This window comes from Alternaria infectoria (assembly GCF_024043175.1).
Source record: "Alternaria infectoria strain BMP 0036 chromosome Unknown scaffold_2, whole genome shotgun sequence".
NCBI lineage: Eukaryota > Fungi > Ascomycota > Dothideomycetes > Pleosporales > Pleosporaceae > Alternaria > Alternaria infectoria.
Genome location: NW_026250691.1, coordinates 711,460 through 732,738, shown reverse-complemented (window position 1 = coordinate 732,738; position 21,279 = coordinate 711,460). Strand labels below are relative to the sequence as shown.

At 54.2% G+C, this 21,279-nt stretch overlaps 8 protein-coding genes across 8 annotated transcripts; 5 read left to right on the top strand and 3 right to left on the bottom strand.

Annotated features, from left to right (window-relative positions):
* Positions 1-1,074: 1,074 nt before the first annotated feature.
* On the top strand, positions 1,075-1,590 carry J4E92_001682 (uncharacterized protein; the record flags this gene model as incomplete). Its single annotated transcript, XM_051493093.1, has 2 exons — positions 1,075-1,305; positions 1,357-1,590. 2 exons carry the CDS (start codon positions 1,075-1,077, stop codon positions 1,588-1,590), a joined length of 465 nt encoding a protein of 154 aa, XP_051356324.1.
* Positions 1,591-2,508: 918 nt separating this feature from the next.
* On the top strand, positions 2,509-3,444 carry J4E92_001681 (uncharacterized protein; the record flags this gene model as incomplete). Its single annotated transcript, XM_051493092.1, has 2 exons — positions 2,509-3,290; positions 3,342-3,444. The coding sequence occupies 2 exons, from the start codon at positions 2,509-2,511 to the stop codon at positions 3,442-3,444; spliced, it is 885 nt and encodes a 294-aa protein (XP_051356323.1).
* Positions 3,445-4,466: 1,022 nt separating this feature from the next.
* On the top strand, positions 4,467-5,640 carry J4E92_001680 (uncharacterized protein; the record flags this gene model as incomplete). The annotated part of the gene is made up of 2 exons (XM_051493091.1): positions 4,467-4,860; positions 4,940-5,640. 2 exons carry the CDS (start codon positions 4,467-4,469, stop codon positions 5,638-5,640), a joined length of 1,095 nt encoding a protein of 364 aa, XP_051356322.1.
* A 1,260-nt stretch (positions 5,641-6,900) lies between these two features.
* Positions 6,901-7,572, top strand: J4E92_001679 (uncharacterized protein; the record flags this gene model as incomplete). Its single annotated transcript, XM_051493090.1, has 1 exon — positions 6,901-7,572. The coding sequence occupies one exon, from the start codon at positions 6,901-6,903 to the stop codon at positions 7,570-7,572; it is 672 nt and encodes a 223-aa protein (XP_051356321.1).
* A 613-nt stretch (positions 7,573-8,185) lies between these two features.
* J4E92_001678 (uncharacterized protein) lies at positions 8,186-9,587 on the top strand (the record flags this gene model as incomplete). Its single annotated transcript, XM_051493089.1, has 2 exons — positions 8,186-8,391; positions 8,543-9,587. 2 exons carry the CDS (start codon positions 8,186-8,188, stop codon positions 9,585-9,587), a joined length of 1,251 nt encoding a protein of 416 aa, XP_051356320.1.
* Positions 9,588-10,747: 1,160 nt separating this feature from the next.
* J4E92_001677 (uncharacterized protein) lies at positions 10,748-12,048 on the bottom strand (the record flags this gene model as incomplete). Its single annotated transcript, XM_051493088.1, has 2 exons — positions 10,748-11,102; positions 11,399-12,048. 2 exons carry the CDS (start codon positions 12,046-12,048, stop codon positions 10,748-10,750), a joined length of 1,005 nt encoding a protein of 334 aa, XP_051356319.1.
* Positions 12,049-12,400: 352 nt separating this feature from the next.
* On the bottom strand, positions 12,401-13,259 carry J4E92_001676 (uncharacterized protein; the record flags this gene model as incomplete). Its single annotated transcript, XM_051493087.1, has 2 exons — positions 12,401-12,735; positions 12,773-13,259. The coding sequence occupies 2 exons, from the start codon at positions 13,257-13,259 to the stop codon at positions 12,401-12,403; spliced, it is 822 nt and encodes a 273-aa protein (XP_051356318.1).
* A 2,841-nt stretch (positions 13,260-16,100) lies between these two features.
* Positions 16,101-17,153, bottom strand: CRP46 (60S ribosomal protein L16; the record flags this gene model as incomplete). The annotated part of the gene is made up of 5 exons (XM_051493086.1): positions 16,101-16,239; positions 16,293-16,551; positions 16,640-16,693; positions 16,866-16,998; positions 17,130-17,153. The coding sequence occupies 5 exons, from the start codon at positions 17,151-17,153 to the stop codon at positions 16,101-16,103; spliced, it is 609 nt and encodes a 202-aa protein (XP_051356317.1).
* Positions 17,154-21,279: the final 4,126 nt, after the last annotated feature.

Genomic DNA, 21,279 nt, shown 5'->3' with positions numbered 1-21,279 from the left:
AGCCCGCTAGCACTTCTGCCACAGAGTCAAGCCGCAGCGGACGTGCATCGGAAGGCTGGGCTGATAGTCGCCTACCACGCCAATCGCCCTGCATGCGGCACCGACTTGCTGCCCATTGTCACGTCGCGGAAGCGGTAAACGCTCTGCAATTACCTTTCTCTCACTCTCGACACGCGACTATACGCTGTGGGACTCCAGGACTACCTCGAGTGGGGCATCCGACTCGCCCAATCCGCGGAGAGAGGCTGGGACGCGCAGTATCAACAGACGACAACAATACCTTGCATAGAGGATGCGATAGTCTGTCCACTACCAACGCTCATCGTCCTTTTCATCGTCGATGCGCTGGCCTCTCAACCACCAGCCTGCTTCTTTGTGTGCCAATGTAAAACGCTCTCTGTTTGCAGGTGCATGCACACACTCGGCCATGGCAACAACAACACCGAGAAGATGACTTGAGGTAGACAAGCGCTTATAGGATGACTCGCCGTTGCGGAGAGACGTTCAAAGGCAGCAAGACCGACAATGATCTCCCGAACAGGAAATTGGCGTGGCTGTGGTTTGTCACAGGGTGTCTGTCAATGATCTGATGCAGAAGATGCTTTCCATTTAGTCGACTGTTCATGTTCTCGGTTCCCATTGACACGACTGTACCCGGACTGCCTAGGTATTCCAGCTCAGCGTGCCCTCACGTGCGTCACCAGCTGACTACACACCATCTCACCATGCACTAGCTCTGTAGCTGTCAGGCTCCCATGGAACTCGTTACCTGGTTCCACAAAGTCACAGCACATGCCACATAGATATCCGTAGAGCATCCGATCTCATCCCATATAGCAACCCTGCCCAAGTGTTTACCCGGCTGTGCCCCTCGCCTTCGTCATCCCGCCCACCTGACGCGCACGTGCCAGCAGGGACCGCGCCGTCACCTCCAGGTCCAAAGCTTCACTCCACATCCCAAGATAGCAATCGCGCTTGGGCGCAACAGCGGGAGCCACAACCATCGGCCCCTCAAACGCTTCACCGCTAGCTCCCCGCCACCTTTCTCCCCTTGCACCCGCGCCAACAGCACGTATGACCGGCGGCGACCAACAACGAGTGGCCACCTCTGACTACCGTTCTGATTACCGCCACGGTCTCGACACAACTCCCACGCCGCAGCAGCCCTCGATTCACGCGTCGGATCGCCTGTCTATCACTATGGGCCTCACGTACAACATCTACCTCAACTCGACCACGTCGCGCATCTACGGCTGCAAGAACTGCAAGACGCATCTCTCCAACCATGACGACATACTCAGCAGGGTGAGCGCATATTGAACTCCCACACGTAGCCATATCGCTAACCGTCATGAGAACTTCCGCGGTCAACACGGCAAGGCGTACCTCTTCGATACCGTCGTCAACATCACCGAGTCGGACCCCAACGAGCGCAATATGACCACGGGACGTCACATAGTACGCGACATCCACTGCCGCCAATGCAAGGAGACTGTCGGCTGGAAATACGATAAGGCGTATGAAGCCAGTGAAAAGTACAAGGAGGGCAAGTTCATCTTGGAGGAAGAGCTTCTGTGCACCGTCACCTGAAGACGGAACTCTACTACGCAGCATCGACGTCATATTGAAAGGGCATTTGCTGGGAGTTTTGGATTGGATACTGCGATACGGCTTGTTTACCTGGATGGTGTTTACACGCTTGGATTTTGGTGAGCTTTGGACAAGGCGTTCATGTGGATTCACATGGTATGTTGCACTCTATAGCGTTGTCGCAATTTCCTATCGATATACTGAAGTACTGGTGCGGAAGGAGGCGGAGAGCTACGTCGAGCTTCAAGCTTGTCGGAGTCCGTCGCGAACCGGGGCACCCGACAGCAACCCAAGACGCGGGTCGAAACATTCCTTGATCAACCTCTCAGGATTCGCGTACCATCTTAGCGATTTTTATCTAAGCTACTATACACGCTTGCAGCCAATGTGCTCTCACTGCCCATCCTCTCTACCCCGCAGTCGAACCTCGGCGGGGTTGGAGCTACCACACCACATCATCACCGAGGAGCATTTCGCGCCTCCGATGTCGTCAGGGCGTGCGCCCTGTACTTAGTCCACAAGCTCCACTTGGTTGCAGGCAGTTTTTTGAAATACATCTGCTTTCCTCCTGAATCTCCTGATCACAATCTTTTCTCTTGACTTTCAATAACCATAATTACTCCTGACAACATACCAAGAGGCACGGCATGAAAGCAGTCGTATTCAAGGGACCGGGGAAGGTGGTGATTGAAGACAGACCAATTCCGAAGATTCAAGATGCAGGAGATGTTATCGTGAAAGTTGAAAAGGCACGTACGCTGATCAATACCATCACCTCCTACTAATTCTTATCCTTCACAGACGGCATTATGCGGCAGGTACTGAAAGTCACCAACTATAACAACAGCATCTCTGACATTTACTCCAAGCGAATTACACGTATTCCGCGGTCATCAGCCATCTGCTACCGACTTTGTGATGGGCCATGAGTTTACCGGCCACGTTCACGAAATAGGCTCATCGGTAAAGAGCTTGAAAGTTGGCGACCATGTTGTCTCTCCTTTCACAACATGCTGTGGCGAGTGTTTCTACTGCACCCACGGCTTCTCCTCGCGATGCGTCAAATGTCAGCTTTTTGGATGTCCTGCCCTAGACGGTGGCCAGGCAGAATACGTCCGAATTCCCCTCGCAGACTCCACAGCCGTCAAAGCACCACCTGGCATCAAAGACGAGGCACTGGTTCTTATGGCAGACATCTTCCCAACAGGCATGTTTGCAGCTAAGAACGGCTTCCAATATTCCACTCCCGAGGAGATCAAAGACAGTGTTGTTGTGCTTATTGGCTGCGGTCCTGTAGCTCTCTGCGCGCTGTGCAACATCACCGACTACAAGCCAAAGCACATTCTCGCTGTTGACTCAGTACCTTCGCGCCTCGAACTTGCCAAGTCACTGGGTGCGGAACCCTGGAACTTCCAGACCGATCGTGAGGGTCTCGATAAGCGCGTCAAGGAGCTCACAGACGGCCGTGGAGCTGACATTGTCATCGAAGTGGTCGGTCTGTCTCCTGCGCTTCGAATGGGATACGAATTGATCCGACCCTGGGGCGTCATCAGCTCGGTCGGAGTTCACAACGGCGAGATTCCCTGGTCTGGAAATGAGGCGTATGGGAAGAACGTCAGAGTTCAGATGGGAAGGTGCCCTGTGAGAAGTGTGTTTGAGGAAGCACTTGACAGCTTGAAGAGGCATCAGGATAAGCTTGGGTGAGTTTGATGATAATGCAGGAGTGTAAGCCGCTGACTAATATGTGACAGCTTTATGGCTGATAAAGTCATGCCGTTGAGCGACGCCATTGAGGGCTACGAGTTATTCGACAAGATGAAGGTGCAGAAGGTCGTTTTCGAGGCGCAAAAGTAGGGCGCATGCAGATTGACTGCATTGAATGGTGTTGAGGCGGTGTGAGGCTATGGTACGGCGTTTGAGAGAGTGGATAAAGCACGAGCTGGCGTTGGTTGATGTGTGAGCGCGCATTGGGTGGTGTTGGGAGGCCGCTGCATACGTAGGCGTGGTGAAGGCCTAGTCTCAATCGAACAATGGAAGGCAGAAAACCCGCGCATCTCAGCCAATCATGGAATTCAGCGGCACGATACATTCACATTCTAGTCGTGGCTAGCCAGTACCCTGAAAATGCTGGATTTAGCTGCATCTTCGCGGGGCCTTGGCCGTTTTCGGGGCTCGTGCACGCGGGGTCTATTCTGTTCTGTCTTCGGTGATGGGGCGCGCGAGAGTTGCGAACAGCTTGATGCATTCTCGCCGGCATGCAGGCCATGCATGGTGATTGCTCCCGTAGATTCAGTGCCGCCTGCTGCACGAGGACAGCGATTGCGCCGAATCCCCTGCAGTGTCTCCCAGCACCTGCAATGTTTGTGAATAGGGCAAGGCTCGTCCGTCTCGCTAAGGAAAGCTACATCCTGCCGCCCTAATATTGCGCAGACCCAGGGCTTCGTCTCCCCTCCGTCACCTTACCTCCACTCTATCTGCACGCTCCAGAGAGGTTCCGCCAACACGCCTCTTCTCTTCTCCCACGCGTCCCCCAATCCTCCTCTCCGCTCCCTCCCACCTACCCTTGCGCCCTCCCCCTCTTACCTATCTGTCCGCTATCCCGCACCGACCACCTCCCCCGCCACTTCCGTAGTCGCCAGTGAGTAGCTTCCATGCACACTCCCAAACACGAGCCTTTGACACAACTGCTGATACGTAGCACGATAGCCTCGACACTTTCGACTCGTCCTCTCCTACCCCTCCGCCGCAGCACACCCAGCTCTCTTCTCTGTCTCCGCGACCCACCTTCTTCTCTTGTAAGTATCGCGATAGTGCGCGCGTCGCAAAACTACGTCACTGACCGCAGCTGCAGCCCGTCCCTAGGCCATCCCCACAACATGTCCTCAGAAGAGCCCCAACCCGGCCCCGGTCAGGATGCTAGCCGCGTCGCCGACCAGCTGGACCGCCTCAACATGGACGGCGAGGGCGAAGTAGTCCCGCGCACCGAAGAGGAATATGCTGAGTCGCAGCTCACTCTGCGAGCCATTGTTTCGTCCAAGGAAGCCGGAGTCATCATAGGCAAGGCGGGCAAGAACGTCGCCGACCTGCGCGACGAGACTGGTGTGCGCGCCGGTGTCAGCAAGGTCGTCCAAGGTGTCCATGACCGCGTCCTCTCCGTCACCGGTAGCCTCTCTGGCATCTCCAAGGCTTATGGCCTAGTCGCCAAAGGTCTGCTCGAGGGCGCCCCTGCTATGGGCATGGGCGGCGTTATCCGCACCGACGGCACTCATCGTACGTACAATTGCGACACCCCGGCGCTTCCCAGCGACATGGCTGCGTTCGAGCGCTGATACCAAGCTAACTTCTGTAGCCATCCGCCTGCTCATCTCGCACAACCAAATGGGCACCATCATTGGTCGCCAGGGCCTGAAGATCAAGCAGATCCAGGATGCCTCCGGCGTGCGCATGGTCGCACAGAAGGAGATGCTCCCCCAGTCCACCGAGCGCATCGTCGAAGTCCAGGGCTCGCCCGGCGGTATCGAGAAGGCTATCTGGGAGATTGGCAAGTGCCTCATCGACGACCACGAGCGCGGCTACGGCACTGTCCTCTACAACCCCGCCGTCAGGGTTCAGCCTGGTGCTGGTCCGGTCCCTCTGTCCAACGGCGGTGGCGCACCCGCCGGTGGTATGGGCGGACGCTCGTACAACCGCACTGGTCACGGCGCTGACTTCAGTGACGCGCCTCCTGCCTTTTCTCGACGATCTGGCTCCGATGCCGCCAGCAGGCCCCCGCCCCCAACGCACACCGAGGATGGCGAAGAGATGCAGACCCAGAACATCAGCATCCCGTCTGACATGGTCGGCTGTATCATCGGACGCGGCGGTAGCAAGATCAGCGAGATCCGCAAGACGTCCAACGCCCGCATCTCCATCGCCAAGGCACCTCACGATGACACCGGCGAGCGCATGTTCACCATCACTGGTAGTGCCAGTGCCAATGAGAAGGCGCTCTATCTGCTGTACGAGAACTTGGAGGCCGAGAAGATGCGCCGCAGCCAGGCCCAGGAGTAGACCGCTCTCTAGCGCATCTGCTACCCAACGTCGGCGCCGTTGGGTATTGCCAACCCTCTTGGGAGGTGCAAGATAGCTTGAGGCCGTGCAGGCCTCGCTGTCAGTCGCCAGCTCTTCACATCCGTCGCCATCTGCATTCATGTCTCCCGAAACGGAGACCACGAAAACCGACAACAAAAGCATGGAATTGCTGAATTTCTTACTTGCTGTTACTGATGGATACCACGGATTGTCTGGAGCATTATTTACTTTTCTTACTATTGTCGAGAGAGAACTGAGTGCACGCTGAGCGGCTCACGAATGTCATGACGTTATGGCCTTTGATATCCGGATAGTACATCTGCTCAAGGGTAGCAGCTCTGACATCCATCTTTGGGTTTTCTTGGCGAAGAAGAGTTGGGAAGAAGTGAGAAGCTTCTCACCACGTCCCGAGCTCTACTCCGACACTCCGATGTACCTTCCTAATCACTCCCTCACTCCTTACCCGAAACCCTTCCCTCTCCCTTGCTCCCCTACCGACACTCCGATACAAACAAACAACATCTACTACCAATATTTAGAATTCTATGATGATAGTGTCTAGACTGCGAACTACTCGTAACGTGATGTGGTACTTGCGAAGGTTTGATGATGGTGCTGCCCAAGGGGAAATGAGTGCAGCATTGCACGTGCAGAACGAGGCTGCCCAGATGTTCCGAACCGTTGGACCCTCCAATCGGGAATACGTCATTAGTGTCACGCTCGGACGCTGAGCACCGGAGCACGATGTCTTCGCCACAACAACTGAGCTTTCCACAGAGGGTTCAGCAGTGAGAGGAAGGTGTTCCGTCAAAGAAGTCCTTGGAGAAGCACAAGCTCGAACGACAAACGCTGCAGGCGCGGGATGCTCGCCCACGGTGAGGTTCGGCAGGCAGGCTTCGTGTGCCTCGCTAATCCTTCCAGGATCGCCCAGACGCCAGACGCGGGCAGGCGGTAGACTAGGGCAGAGACAGATTTGGCACCCCGACTGATTTCCGAAGGCTGGGTAGTAGCTGTTTCTTTTCAGGAGCTAGCTCTTCTAGGAAGGGGTGCATGATGGTTAAAGATGATTTCTTGACCGCATGTTCCCTCTCTGCCTCGCTTCTGCTCCTCCACAATATTCCTTACTCCATCCGCAACTCCCCTACCAGACAACACCATACGGATTCACGGTTTGAAGCCTACGAGACTTGACACCGCCTACAAAGCACACACCACTCTCAACCGAGCACCACGACTATCATGGCGCCCATCCAAACGCAGACGATTACCCCTCACCAATTCAGCAACCCAGTCACTGTCATTCGAGCATCAGGACGCATATCGAAGCCACCAGCGCGATCAACGCGTACGCAAACCAAGGCACTATTGTCTCATTCGCCACAAATACCTACCGCCCACCCAGACATCGACATCAGTCTGCTCCGTAACAAGTTGCTTCTTCAGTGCCGCCAGTACATCCCTTCAGAGCTTCTCCACGAGGCACTTGCAGACGGCATCTACTCACGCGCAACACACTGGATCACGCCCTCCTCCAACGCTGCGTCAAAGTTCGGCAAGCGGAAGCGCTACTACGTCTTGCATAGCGCGAACTTCACGTTTCAATCCATGGGCAGCGCGTGGGAAGCGCGGATTCTATCTAGAGGCAGCCAGCCTATCGATGCAGGAAACGGAGTAGTCGTCTTCGTCAAGGAGAGGAAAGAATGGGACGCATTCATGGCGGGGTACAGAAGGCAAGGAAAGCGAGCGGGGCAACTGATGAGGCTCAAACAAAAGGATACGGAGCGAGGGTGGAGAGATGCGTGGAAGAGGAAATGCGGGATGGAGGAGGGCGGCGGCAAGGAAGTCAACGCTGGGCCAATGTGGGTGCTGGTCAAGAGCGCTGTTTCGAAGATTGTCAGAGGTGAGGCGTGAGCTTGCCTTCTGGGCCCCGGAACAGAGTGGGGGCTGCATCTGCTGGCGTTTGGCCTTGGATCTTCTTTTTTAGCGAGCATATTTTCACGACCTTATGAACGGCTGGAGCGGTAAGCGCGGAGAAGGCTTTGATGCTTTTTCCAGACTATGCGTAGATACCTTCTCCCACAATAAATGACACAATCTCATGAAAACTCAGTCGGCAGATTGGCGCCCTTTGCATCGTGTGTGTGCTCCTCCAGCTCGCAGTGAAGCGGCGCTCCACACACTAGCGAGTGGGTGGCGCGCCCCGGTCGAGTCGATCCCTGAGGCTCAAACACGGCCCGTGCTCGCTTCTAACTCCGTCTTAGCCCCGGCCCGGCCACTGATGCCACGGTTGAAGCTTTAGAACTGCCTATGGCGCAGGTGTAATCTAAACCTAAAGCCAGGTGTACACTTTCCACTGACCCACAGTCGCTCAAGGAACACTGTTTCTCTGTATCCCTCGCGCATCATCATCGCGCAGTCCACTCCTTTACACACAGCGCGACACGCTACAACACGAACGCGGCGCGCGCCTTCCTCAATCAACTCCCACGACGTCACTAGCGATACCCACGATACAGCACACACAATGGCGGAAGCCTCTCGTCGCAAGGTCAATGAGACGAATGGAAACGCGAAAGGAGACGCGCAGCACCACCAATTGGACGGCGCGGTGCATTCGATCGAACAGAAGCTGGAAGAGCAAGCAGAGCTCCATGCGCGGAACCCTCAAGAGCAAAAGGAAGCAGGGCTGTTCCAGCTGGTTATCTGTGTCGCTGGTATATATGGAAGTTTGTAAGTCACCCTAGAGCCTACGTTGATGTCATGTCGCCTACTTTGTACGTTTTTACGTCAATGTAGGCTGCAGACCTGTTCAGCTTTCATCGTGTATGAGGTCGCAATGTACAATATTACGTTAGACGGGAACATAGCTAACACATGATAGCATGACCTGGGCATGGATCCAAGAGCGATTAACAACCACCACCCACGGCCCCAGCAACCAGCGCTTCACGTACTCCATCTTCCTCAACACCGTCCAATCCGCCTTCGCTGCCATCACCGGCCTCCTCTACCTCAACCTGTCCGCGAAGAAAGACCCCAAAACCGGCGTGCGCAAAGTCCTACCCATCTTCCCCTCAAAGGACATCCTCATGCCGCTCCTCGGAATCGCCGTCACGTCATCGCTCGCGTCCCCCTTCGGATACGCAAGTCTCAAGCACATTGACTACGTCACCTTCATCCTAGCCAAGAGCTGCAAACTGCTCCCGGTCATGTTCCTCCACATCTCGCTCTTCCAGAAGCGATACCCAATGTACAAGTACGCCGTCGTCGGTTTCGTAACCCTCGGAGTCGCGGTCTTTACACTACACAGCCCGTCCACGGCGAAGAAGGCCGCGAAGAAGGGTGTCAGCGCAGACGCCTCGCAGACTATTGGTTTAATCCTGCTCGGGGTAAATCTTCTCTTCGACGGCCTTACAAACACGGTTCAAGATCACATCTTCAGCAGTTTCAAAGGTTTTACCGGGCCCCAGATGATGTGCGCCCAGAACATCATGTCAACAGCACTGACAGTGTCGTACCTCCTCATCACACCTCTCCTTGCCTCCACTCCCATCGCTGCCTGGATTGGCCTTGACCCACGCTCCTCATCCGGTGAACTCTCCGACGCGCTCTCGTTCATAACCACATACCCCGCTGTCGGCTGGGACGTCCTCATGTTCTCCGCCTGTGGCGCTATAGGCCAGGTCTTCATCTTCCACACTCTAGCCCACTTCAGCTCGTTGCTGCTTGTTACAGTGACGGTCACGAGGAAGATGCTGACCATGGTTTGGAGTGTGTGGTGGTTCGGTCATGAGATTACCGGCATGCAGTGGCTAGGTGTTGGACTGGTTTTTGGTGGTATTGGTGCGGAGGCAGCCGTTGGGAGGAGGGAGAAGGCGAAGAAGGCTGCGGCTAAGAAGTTGGAGGAGGAGAAGAGGAAACGATAGATTAGGTGAGTTGGGGTACAGATTTTTGAGAGTACTAGAGGATTATTTGACTTCCTAAAGCGATAGACGATTCTTGTACAGTTGTCAGAGAATACCATTTTTCTCAGAGAAGCTTCAATTCATGAGCTCGGACAGCAGTCAAGCTGAGCCTTACTCATCTGTACCACCACGCCCCAATTGCCCCACTTCCTCTTCGAGAGCTCCAACACAAACTGCACACTCTCTCTATTAGCAGCAAGTATCAAGACATACGCAGTACACACTCCAAACCATGTCACAAGAACCTCTCCTGCCTTCCTACGGCGCAGCTACCCAGCGCCCCCGCTCAAGCGAATACCGTCTTGTTGCAAAGCACACCAATGCCGCTCGCGCACTGATGAATACTCTCTTCGTGTTTGTCTCATGTGTCAGCGCTATCTTTGCGACTATCTGGGCAAGTCGAAGCAGTGGTACGCAAGCGGATCCCGTAAGTAATCAACCAGGTTTGATAGTCCTCTATTGACGTCTCACGCAGCCTCACACCCCACACACTGACACCGCGCCCCTCCTTCCGTATTTCGCATCCATCTCTCTCGTAGTATCAACGTGCTTCTGGATCGCCTATCTCGTGTTCATCGCGCATGACAATGAAAGCGGCTCGCTTCTCAAGCGCAAGATCACTATCGGTGTTGGGATTGCTGGGAAGGCGGTGCTCGCAGCGGATCATGTGGCGATCTGGCAGGCATACAAGATGTGGTGTGAAGGGCTTGAGACACCGAATTGGGCAGTAGTGTTCATGGCGGCGCAGGCTTGGTTCGATGTGGTGTTCGTGGGTATTCACGGGTGGGTGATGTGAGCGCTTATGGTGACAAGGAGGGTCACGTTGCGATAAAGGCGTCGATGCAACAGCTTGGTGTGATTCAGCTCAGTTGTCTGGAGATCAACGCCCTTCCAAGCTTATTGGGATTACGGAAGTCACACGCCCAGATGGGCTAGCAGCTCGCGCTAGAGTCTCAGCGATCGTGGAATTGGAAGCTACGTGCCAGTATCCATCTCTCACACTTCCGGCGACATCACTTCCCGATAACAAGAGGCTACCTCGAATATGTATACTTTCTGACTACACCTCCGTAAAACGTTTCAATTGAGGTGGCAACACAGGATTGTTCTTGTCTGGCGCCCTAATTCCTGCCACCTGCACTGCTACCTGTGCCATCGTCGTATCCCTGGCCAGCGTGTTCATTACCTTCAACTCCTTGGTTGTTGCCACTAGATCCCTGGTCATTCTTCTTCTTCGATGCGAGATGGGCTACCATGATTAGTTTCTGCTCCTCAGCACGTACAACCGCCGCAGACAATCGTAGAGACATCTGGGCGTTAGCATACGCATCGGCAAATGGGCCCGTGCGTCCGTCTCTTTGACTCTCAGTAGCTATCACGTCTGCTAGACCGTTGTAGACGAATAAGTACTCCAGGTTGCTGAGTATCGTGCTTGTGTTACCGGATGCAGTGGCGACTGGGTCGTTCGACGACATGCTGTGGTTGGTGGATGTGGTCGAGAATGAGAGTGACTGATGGCGGATGGGTGGAGTTAGCTATAGAATCGGTAAGTTGAATGTCTTCTTCTCTCCATTACGTTCTCAGTTTCGATTGCTCTCGTATCCGTATGGCTTCGCCATGTGCTCCATACGTCACGCGCAGTACGCACACAGGTATCACTGACTGCAATGAAGGCATGTTCTATTCATTCTACAGATATTGGGAGACTTGGGATGCTCATAGAGTTACGGTAAGCTTTGAGTACTCCCACCAGTTGTTGAGATTCCCACTACCCTTGTACTGCTTTCCATTGATTTGCCAATGCCATCTGCTTCGCTTTCCTTTCTTTAGCTGTCAGCCTTTTCTTAGCTGTGAGATGCGCAATCTCGATCAGTATACCCGGTTCCGGAAATTTCTTCGCGGCTTCTCGAAACTCTGCGAAGTGCTCACTAGCAATATCCTTGAAAGTCTTGTTGATGCCCTCGTACAGCCTTATCAGCTCCTCGTCATCTGCTTCATTCCAATTATCGTTGCACTTCTGTTGCATCTTGCTCCACTTATTGCTAAACTTCTTGCTGTCCTGATTCAAGAAGAAGAGATTCAATTCGTCGGGCACAACATCGGGGTGTCGTATGATCATGTGTCGCATGATACAGAGCAGTGCATAGAGATCGCGGGTATCGAACGACTCATTCGTGGCCCTCATTGCCTGTGAGCCACCTTTACAAAGAGTTACCGGCCAACCTGTCTGATTCAAATCCTTACGTAATTCATCTTTCTCTTCTTGGTCAAGGTCTAAGGAGTCGAGCGCTTGATTGCGTCGTGCGACCAGATCCCGGATTTTCTCGACATCGTTTAGCGCTTGGTTACCAGGTGATTGAATTGTAGGCGCCACAGTTGGGTCTGGTGCGGGAACATCTACACTAGATGATGTGGAGGCCATGATAGGTATCAGTCAGGACTTGCAAGAGGGTTGGCTTATCAGCATTATATAATACTCACTGTTTGCTGACGTACAAACTTGATGCGATATCAGTCAGTAGGACGGGGTCATGCTTGCCACGACGTATCATTGCGACCCAAGATATTACGTTGACGTAGGACTCATATTGGTGTTTACCTAGGTACTCCTTCGTTTGTAGGGGGGCACGTGGTATTGAGATCGTACCGGCACTTCCGGTGACCCTCAACAGAGGGTGCGATCCTCGGCGAAGGGTCATAACGACAGTATCTTGCCAATTCAGCCAATTCAGTGTGTATACAGCGAAACTATACACATATTCTAAACCCCCCTCTTATTCCGTTGTCAGAGAATTATACTGGTCATGACACTGACTGACTCGCATACCAATGAATATGTACTCTGCTATCTCGTCCATTCCCAGCAGTCTCTCGTCCCCCAGCCTCACGAGCAGGTCATTGTCCACATCTTGCCAAGTCCATGTAGGACCATCTTCGCAGCCCTCGATTGAGTCAAGAGACTGCCAGACCGTTGGCCAACCGTACTGATCAAGAAGCCCGCGTACCTCATTCTGGTCTTCGTCTGATAGGGGCAACTTGGAAAGCACAAACTCTCTGTACCGTTTCAGTTCTGGTGCTGCAGATGCTTCAGAATCGTCTAACGCGTCAGCTGGACTATATCAAGCAGAATGGCGTTCGATACTTACCTGTGTTCTCTGTTCCTCTGCTAGTGATTGCTGATTCCATATTGAGGCCTCCGTACTGAGACTGTATTCCTTCATTGTCGGTTTGCACACCTCTGTCGTCGGCTTGTACCTCTTCTTCATCAGCTCGTGCGTTTCCTTCGTGGGCTTGTACACCTTTCACCTCAGCGTGCCGTCCGTCATCGTTAGCCTGGTGTTCATTGTCGACCTCATATCCCCGATCAGCGGCCCGGTCTCCCGAGTGATCTCCCTGTCCGGTCCTAGCTTCAACCTCAGCCTGTAAAATAGCCGCGGGCAGTTGCTTGGAAACTTCTGGATCGGCATATGCTTTGGCCTCTGCAAATTTAGGATCGTCTTTAGAATTTCCTACACGTCCAGCATCAATGTTCTCTTTAGCGACCTCGTCCTCAACTCCGTTGTAGATGAATTGAGCCTCGGCATCGCTGAGTATCTCGCTCGTGTTGATGAAAGCTTCGTCAGGTGAAAACATAATGGATCGATTAAGAGTAATTGACATCTGAGTCAGAACCGCAGGCTCATTGAGTTCCTTTTCAATGGAGAAGCAGCATCGATTGCTTCCCTTACCACGCTGCTTCACCATGTGCTCAAATTTCACGGGTGGTGCAGACACATGACTCTGCATCTGTGTTTGCGACCGAGAGGCCCCGTGGAGGAGGTATGATATTTTTTCCGTAAGCACAGCTACTCTACACTGCCCTTCCTCGCCCACTCCCTGAGTACGTTCTTCTGTATCTTCCCCGTGCTCGTCTTGGGCAGCTCCTTGACCACCACGACCTCCCTGGGCACCATGAAGCGACTGATGTTGCTGTTCTCCTTGGCCCACTGAATCACCTCATCGCCCAACGTGTCGCTGTTTGTGCCGTCCTTTGTGGTAACAAAAGCCTTGGGCCGCTCGCCCCAGTGTGAGTCCGGCACGGCGCAGACGCCGACTTCGAGGATAGAAGGGTGCGTGGAAAGCATGGCTTCGAGCGCTACGCTGGAGATGTTCTCGCCGCCTGTGAGCCATTCGGTTAGCAGGTCGCGTCAAAAGAGTGAGGCTCGGAAAGTCAACAACATACCACTGATGATGATGTCCTTCGCACGATCCAGGATCTGGATTGCTCCATCTGGATGCCAAACGGCTAGATCGCCTGTATGCAACCAGCCACCCTCCCACAACTTGCGCGTCGCTTCGGCATCTTTGTAGTAGCCCTTTGCGCAGATGTTGCCTTCGAAGATGACTTCTCCAATCTCTTTGCCGTTTCTTTCCACGTCAGTGAGGACGCCTTCCGGCTGCTCCGTCTTGATGACTCGCGTCGCTTTGCCCATGATAAAGCCGTGGCCTTGTCGTGCCATACGATCGTATTTCGTCTTCTCGGGGAGCGTTTCCCATTCGGGCATGTGGTAGCCTTTCGTGATCGGACCGTACGTTTCCGTAAGACCGTAGACGTGGACGGGGTGTAGGTTCAAGTTGGACATCTGTTCGAAGAGCCATGCGCTCGGTGGGCTTGCGGCTACGGTGACTCTGACTGGCTGGGGTAGGCGCTCTGCTTCCTTCGCTGCGCAGAGTAAGGTGTTGACGGTTGGTGCGGCGTTGAAATGCGTGATGCCTTCCTCCTTGAGCAGGCGCCAGATCTCTGCGTAGTCGATCTTGCGGAGGCAATAATGCGTTCCTCGGACGGCGGTGACTGACCACGGGAATGTCCAGCCCGTCGCGTGGAACATTGGCAGAGTCCAGAGGTACTTTGCGCGGCCGGTATGATAGTTCAGCCCAGACTCGATGACATTGCCCATGGCAGCAAGGTAGACGCCGCGATGTGTGTATTCGACCCCCTTCGGCCGTGCTGTTGTTCCGCTGGTGTATGCGAGTGCCATGACGTCTTCCTCGTCCTTCGCCTGCGACTCCAGATCTGCCCAGCCCTTGCCTCCTTGCTCAATATCGTACTTCAATCCCTCGAGTACTGCATCGTCGAAAGGGCCCGAGAGTTCGCCTTCTGTCGCATCGGTGTCTGTGTCAATCAGTATGGGTACGTTTGGTCTTTCCTTCTTGTATTCGTCCAACAAGCCCACAAACTCAGCATCGGCAATGATCATGTCCACGTCTGAGTGCTGGAAGATGTAACTGATGTCATCGTGCTTCAACCGGTAGTTGATAGCGACATTGACACCTCCTGCCGCCGCGATACCGAATGTGCTCTCCAGGAATGCTGGTGTGTTTGTCGCCAATATGCCTACCCTCTTATACTCGTGTTTCCTCAGGTAGTATGCCAGCCCTCGTGCGCGGTCCGCAGCTTCAGCGTAGGAGCGCCGTAGGATCTTGCCGTTCGCTGTCTTGTGGTATATTGCCATGGCGTCTGGCTCGATTTGCGCTGCGCGCCAGAGGAACCATGTCGGGCTGAGGGTGTGGAAGTTGTGTCGATGATGGTATTCGTGGCTGTCGCCAGGATGGATGGGCGGTGGCCCAGGGACAGGGTTGGCGGACGTGAAATGCGACGCGAGTTGCTTGAGACGATCTTTAGCACCTTCCATTGTATCTGCACGAGGATCTGGTGAATCAACGTTCTAACAGCAGCTTATATACACGCGACGGAAATATTGATCTACAGTTTGGCCCAGCTGAGCTGAAGCTACAGACGCCAGAGTGCGGAGTAGCTCCGCTGTGGGACGAGATGCGAGAGATGTCCGAGGTCTTGAGCGATGAGAGGGCTGCAGGACGCGATTTTTGACAGGGGTGCGCGACGACGGAAAGAATGATGTCGTGATACTCTGAACAACGTGGTCTGATACGTTTCTTACAGGGCGCAATGGCTGACAGATGACCCTGAAGCTCCCAGCCATGGGGAAACCTGGGGAAGGGTACCGGTTCCGGTGCGGCACGACGTCACAGCCGAGGTTAAGCGCCAGTAGGCATACCCTATCCTCCCGACCGCGCCGGATCGCAGACACATCGGACTACGAGGCTGTAATGCAAGGTACTTGTCCATTTCGTCACGGCAGGGTGGATGCAAAGCATAAGGGGAATCGTGAGTGAATTAACATAACCACAAGTCTATTGCTGAATGCTCAACGCCGTCACCATGCTTTACATCAGCTGGGATTTTTCATTTCGTATTGCTTCTAGCCGGAAGAGTACCTGAAGACACAGCAGACCGACCGCGAAGAGACCCATGAACACGTAAGCACCCTGGTATTGATGTGCTCTTTTAGCCTGGACACCCTTTCGAATGGTCGGAGTATAGTAGAGGAAATAAACATCCCATGAGCCCAATGCAATCCACGCCGAACCACGTCACCGAAACTGAAACCGACACTGTTCATCGACTGCCGATTTCTAGTATGCGAGGGATGTGAGCTCTTGCTGGACCTTGGAGTCGACGGAGGCCGTCTTCTTGGCCTCAGCCATCTGCCGGCGGATAGCCTTCTTGCGCTCGTAGTATGCGGCACCCTTGACCTTCCTGCGCTCCTCAAGACTGCGTATGGATTAGCATTTCTGATCTCGCTGACATAGGCTGGAGCAACATACCGGGCAACGACGTCCTGGTACTTCCAGCCGAACTCGTGTCCGAGACGGCCGACAGTGCAGTACTTGCGTCCGGGCTTGAGCCTCAGCACCCTCAGGGCCTGGGGAACGACGACGCGCTTCTTCTTGTCGTAGGGAGCGGGGACACCCTCGAAGGTCTTCAAGCGCTCCATGGCGGCCTTACCGCGGGGAGTCTTGTGAGGAATCATACCGCGGACGGTTCGCCAGAACATCTTGGAGGGAGCGCGGAAGTGGAAGGGACCTGGCAGATGGGTCAGCACATGTCGGCTAGGAACGCGCACATTCGACGTTGGACCGCGAATGCGCCATGTATGGACGGGGATACGTACCACCACGAGTGGGGTTGTAACGGGTCTGCTTGCGCAGGAAAGCAGAGTACTTCACTGTAGGGTCATGTCAGTTGCTGTCTTGCCAGAAAATTGTCCCTAGAGCGCTCCGCCAAAAAGCAGCCAAAGTGCAAATCGCCGGCCACATCATCCTCTTGTAGCCCCATGTACCAATTGCACTCCATGGCTTGCTCCTGATCTCGCTCGCTCGTTCGGTGGGTGTACGTACACTTGGCGCGGAAGAACTCGCCGGAGATGTTGAGGGCCTCGCATCGCACAACAACGATCTTCTGGCCGTTGAGGAGCTGCTTGGCGACGGTGCTGGCGAGGCGACCGAGCAAGTGGCCCTTGCCGTCGATGACCTGCGTGCGCTGTCAGCGAGACGTCCAAGGAAGATGCGTGGTGTTGACGGGATTGCAGGCGGCTGGCAGTGCGGCGGCATGCGAAGGCCAGTGCCTGGGATATCGGGCTGCGTCTATCGGGGCGTACGTACAATGACGGGTTCGAATGTCGACATTTTGCTCGACTCCGGTGTGCTGTGAGGTTAGTTGTCGTGATGGAGAGCTCGATGGATGCGAATTCCAGGTGGCTCGACTAAGCGAACTGAATATTCGAGTTTGTGGTGCACGGACCCATTAGCGTGACTTCATCTCCAACGAGGTGAGCTTGCCCATCACCAACGTCTGCATGACAGCCAACGCCAACGCCAACAACCAACGCACGTCTTGTCGCTCGCCTGTGAGGTAGCAGTCCGGATACAATGCACGCATGTCGCTGCGGTGAACTGTCGCAGCATTTGGCGGACCGCCTGCTCGTCCCGTCATGTCAGACGCGCGCGTTCCAGGGTCGTTGAGGTTAATTGAACGGCTTCGACTGCGAAGGAAATAACAGTTCAGATTTGGCCTGTGTGATCTTGTGAGGGATGGATTGCTGAACGATCTCTGCGGCGTGGTTAGGCTACACGTTGAACGCACGACTCCACGTGCTTCTTTGCGACAGTCCTTTACGCCAGTCTGAGCTGCTGATGCTGCTACCGCTGCGACCATGTCAATCCAAACTGACCTCAATATCTGGATAAACTGCCGACCTGCAAGCTGCGAGTACTCTAAGTCCAAACCAAGGACCAGCACTCACCGTCGTTCTGATCCGATACTCTACTCAGATGCGTATGTCTCTATCGATATTCAGCATGTGTCTGTCTTCAATATATCGAACAGCAACCATGTAAGCGCTTTTGCGATGACCAGCTCTGGTTAAAGATAGGCCAGGGTGAGCGAGCGCCAGAGCGCGACGATGTTGTGTATCTGATGCCTTTGAACATCGCGGCTCACAAATGTATTCGTCTCTGTCTTTGAACCGTACTAAGGTATACATCGCAATACTTGTCGGGCTGGAGGGAACGGCCTGCAGGTAATACTGTTAATCGAAGAAGGTCACGATAGCGTACGCTCTCGCTCCTGCCAGACTGAGCTGCAAAATGAATTTTGCGCCCCATCTGGCTCATGCTAGGCAGGCACGCCTCCCAGCTCTGCCACGCGCATCATCAGTCCTGGTAAGCAGAAGCGTCTGCAAGAACAACCACGACCCACGTTGTCGTAACGCGTTTATCCATCTCGCCAGCCATCATCATCTCGCCCGGCAATTTCTTTGGGACGATAGCTGCACCCTGCCTCGTCGCTTGTGCTGATGATGCTCGAAGCGCATATCCCAACTTGCAAGCGGAGGCATTCGTCGTTGGCACCATTGTATTGCACACGCAATGATCGTACGCATTCGGTAGCCTCGGCCCGTAGGTCTAGATTCTCCATCACGGCTCTTGAACGGATGCTAACGGCTCTTAGTTGACGCAGACTGCTAGTACCAGAGTCGGTACATCCCGGTCTTCTTTAAGGTTTGTGGAATCGACGGCTACTATGTCTTTCGCCTCTCGCGTCCGTAGTATACATGCTCGATTTACAACACAGAAATCTTGGCAATGTATAGTTGCCTGGCGCTAATGGCTGGTAGTATCGGGCTATCCAACTAATCCGGTAACCCATTCACTACTTCCGGCATCCTCCATTAGTTTCAACATCTGTCACAATCTCGTCATTCGCTCTGACTGTGCATCGGACGGGGGACAGGCAAGACACCTGCTATCCTCAGCCATGCATTTCGACGAACCTACGCTTATGTGAAGCCGTCGATACGCTTTCCAGTAGGGATACAGACAGAGTTAGCCATGCTGTTGTGGGCGCTCCAAAGAACGCCAATCCTCACGATCATACTCATTTCGTCATGAGGATGCTCACCCTTCGACCAAGAACATCAAAGCCCAGAATTCCGGAGGCTAATCCGTTAGCCTGTGCTACCAAGCCGTAGTTTTGATCTCGACCTTTTTACCGGAGCCAGATCGCTCACTACGTCACGGCATGGGGAAAACGTTTCGATGATGGATCTCATGGCTGTCTCGATGCCGAAGTCGGATTCACGACCAGGATGAAGCTAATGCAGGTGAATCTGAAGCTGGTACCAATGACGGGTGTGTTCAGCCCGAAGCTTGTTGCTGGTACTCCTAGACATGACAAGAACACAGAATTTTCTTTCGCGATTACCATCACATTGCAGGGTGCGCTGATCGTGGTTCACTAAACGCATCTCGATTGCGGTCCTACTGCGGGTGTGATGCTTAAATTGTCGATCACACAGGCTGCATGGATCTGCAGTGAACGTCACATTAGAGAGCCAAGGAGCCTCAGGTAAATCCATATTCTGATAGTCCATCACGCTACGCCTCGATTCGAGATGTTACCTGACAGCCCCAACGGACGAGTCACCGGTGACCGGCCCCTCGCCCTGGAGGTTGCATTGGCTTTTACGTACAGGCGCAAGCAGCAAGCTAAGCACATGGACAGCATCCTTGCAAGGTTTCTCGCAACGACATATGCATCGTCATGCGCCACACCTCGAAGCGATCGCGAGACTGGCTTCGCTTGGCGTCATGCACACATTCTCCTGTTCAGCCACGTTTCACCAAGACGGAGTCATGACTTGGCCCATCTCCCAGACAATTTTGCGCCACTCCTGACGTAGCTTGGCCCATTGGCAGGTGACCATCAGCAGGAAATATCGTGCGTTTTCCTCTTGGCTGTGTGGCTAGTGTTGTGGCTAGAGCAGGAATACGATCAGCCCAATGCCAATGCCAACGGCATTCGAATTAAACGCTGACCGTGACCTGCCAGTGCGCCCGCCGAGTCAGCGCGCGACCACCCGGCGGGCGAAAGTGGGGGCAACAAGCGATCCGCTGAGTCATCCGGAAGTCGGCACACATAGCTCAAGACAAGCACCACTAAAACCTCGTAGGGTGTTCCAATAACCACCGTGTGGGCTTCCATAACCGCAAGCGTGGCAGTGCCAAGGGACCTCGGTATGACATGAGTCCATCGTCGGTACCTCCGACAGGACTACTCGTGGGAATCCATATATATGCATGTTTGCAGTTGTGGCGAGAGATCGGTTGACAAGCATCGCAAACGGTCGTGGAGAATTAGGCGACATGCGCCAGGCAGAACACGCATAAACGAGCCTGGTTGAGCAGAGTTTGCCCTCAAGATATCTCATATCTCAAAGGATTTCCCGCTTGGCGAGTCGATACGCTCTACAATATTGGCAGATTGTATTCATGGGGAAACTAAAGCGGTAGTTGGCCCCACTGAACGTTTTAAGCACCTTTCAAGGTCGTCACCCGAAAACGAACAGTTACGGAAAACAAATGAATTGACTGAAATTGTCCGAATGCGCACGACAGATGGGATGTGAATGTGAATCTTTCGCTTGTTGTACATTTCCTCTTTGTGGGAGAAGCCCAGGCATGGCAGAGCCGTGTGCGACGTCTGTCTGCCGGTGTACTGCAGACGACGGCCAGGGTCACCAGCCGCAGTCAAGCCACGCTGTCACCATCATGGCGACTTTATCCGGCGCTAAGATCTGTCGCGCAAGGCTGCATGCTGGTTGGTGCTGGTGGGTAGACAGGCCTTCGGAAGCTCGCCCTGGATGAGAGACCGAAGAGCCCACATCTGGGGTGAATATTTGTCTTCGCTTGGGCGTATGACAGATGGCTGGCAGGAGAATACGGTGCCACTCGACACCTCAGCCGTAAGCGAGTCTATCGGTGGCTGATCTTTGCTCGAAGTAGTGGCTTTAGAGCGCACGAGGAATATCGGGGAACGACTGAACTGCAACGGAATGGCGGATCAGACCACTAATGCGGCTTGAGTTGCTCCAAAAGCCATGGAGAAGGCTCGGCTTCGCTTGGACGCAGGGCTCGACGACTTGTTGGGTGGCGTCGCAGCAGGACCCCTCACCTCTGTCTCAACCCATGGGCGTCCCCAGGACACATGCCAGCAGCGGTATGACGCCACAGGGCACAGGTGAGCATGGCTGTGCTTGACGACTTGGCAAGGTGCAAGAGTGGCGTATCACTGAGGAGGTTTATCGGAAAGTGGGGCCCGCAGGAGCGGTGTGTATGCTGTGCAGAGGCAGCGGGCAGCTGGCAGCGTGCGATGCGGCCGTGGGCAATTCCAGAAAGCGTCGAGGGAGCTCGCCGAGATGAATGCACCAGTTCCAGGCTTGGCTGCCAGGTGAGGAGTGAAAAGCGGACGACT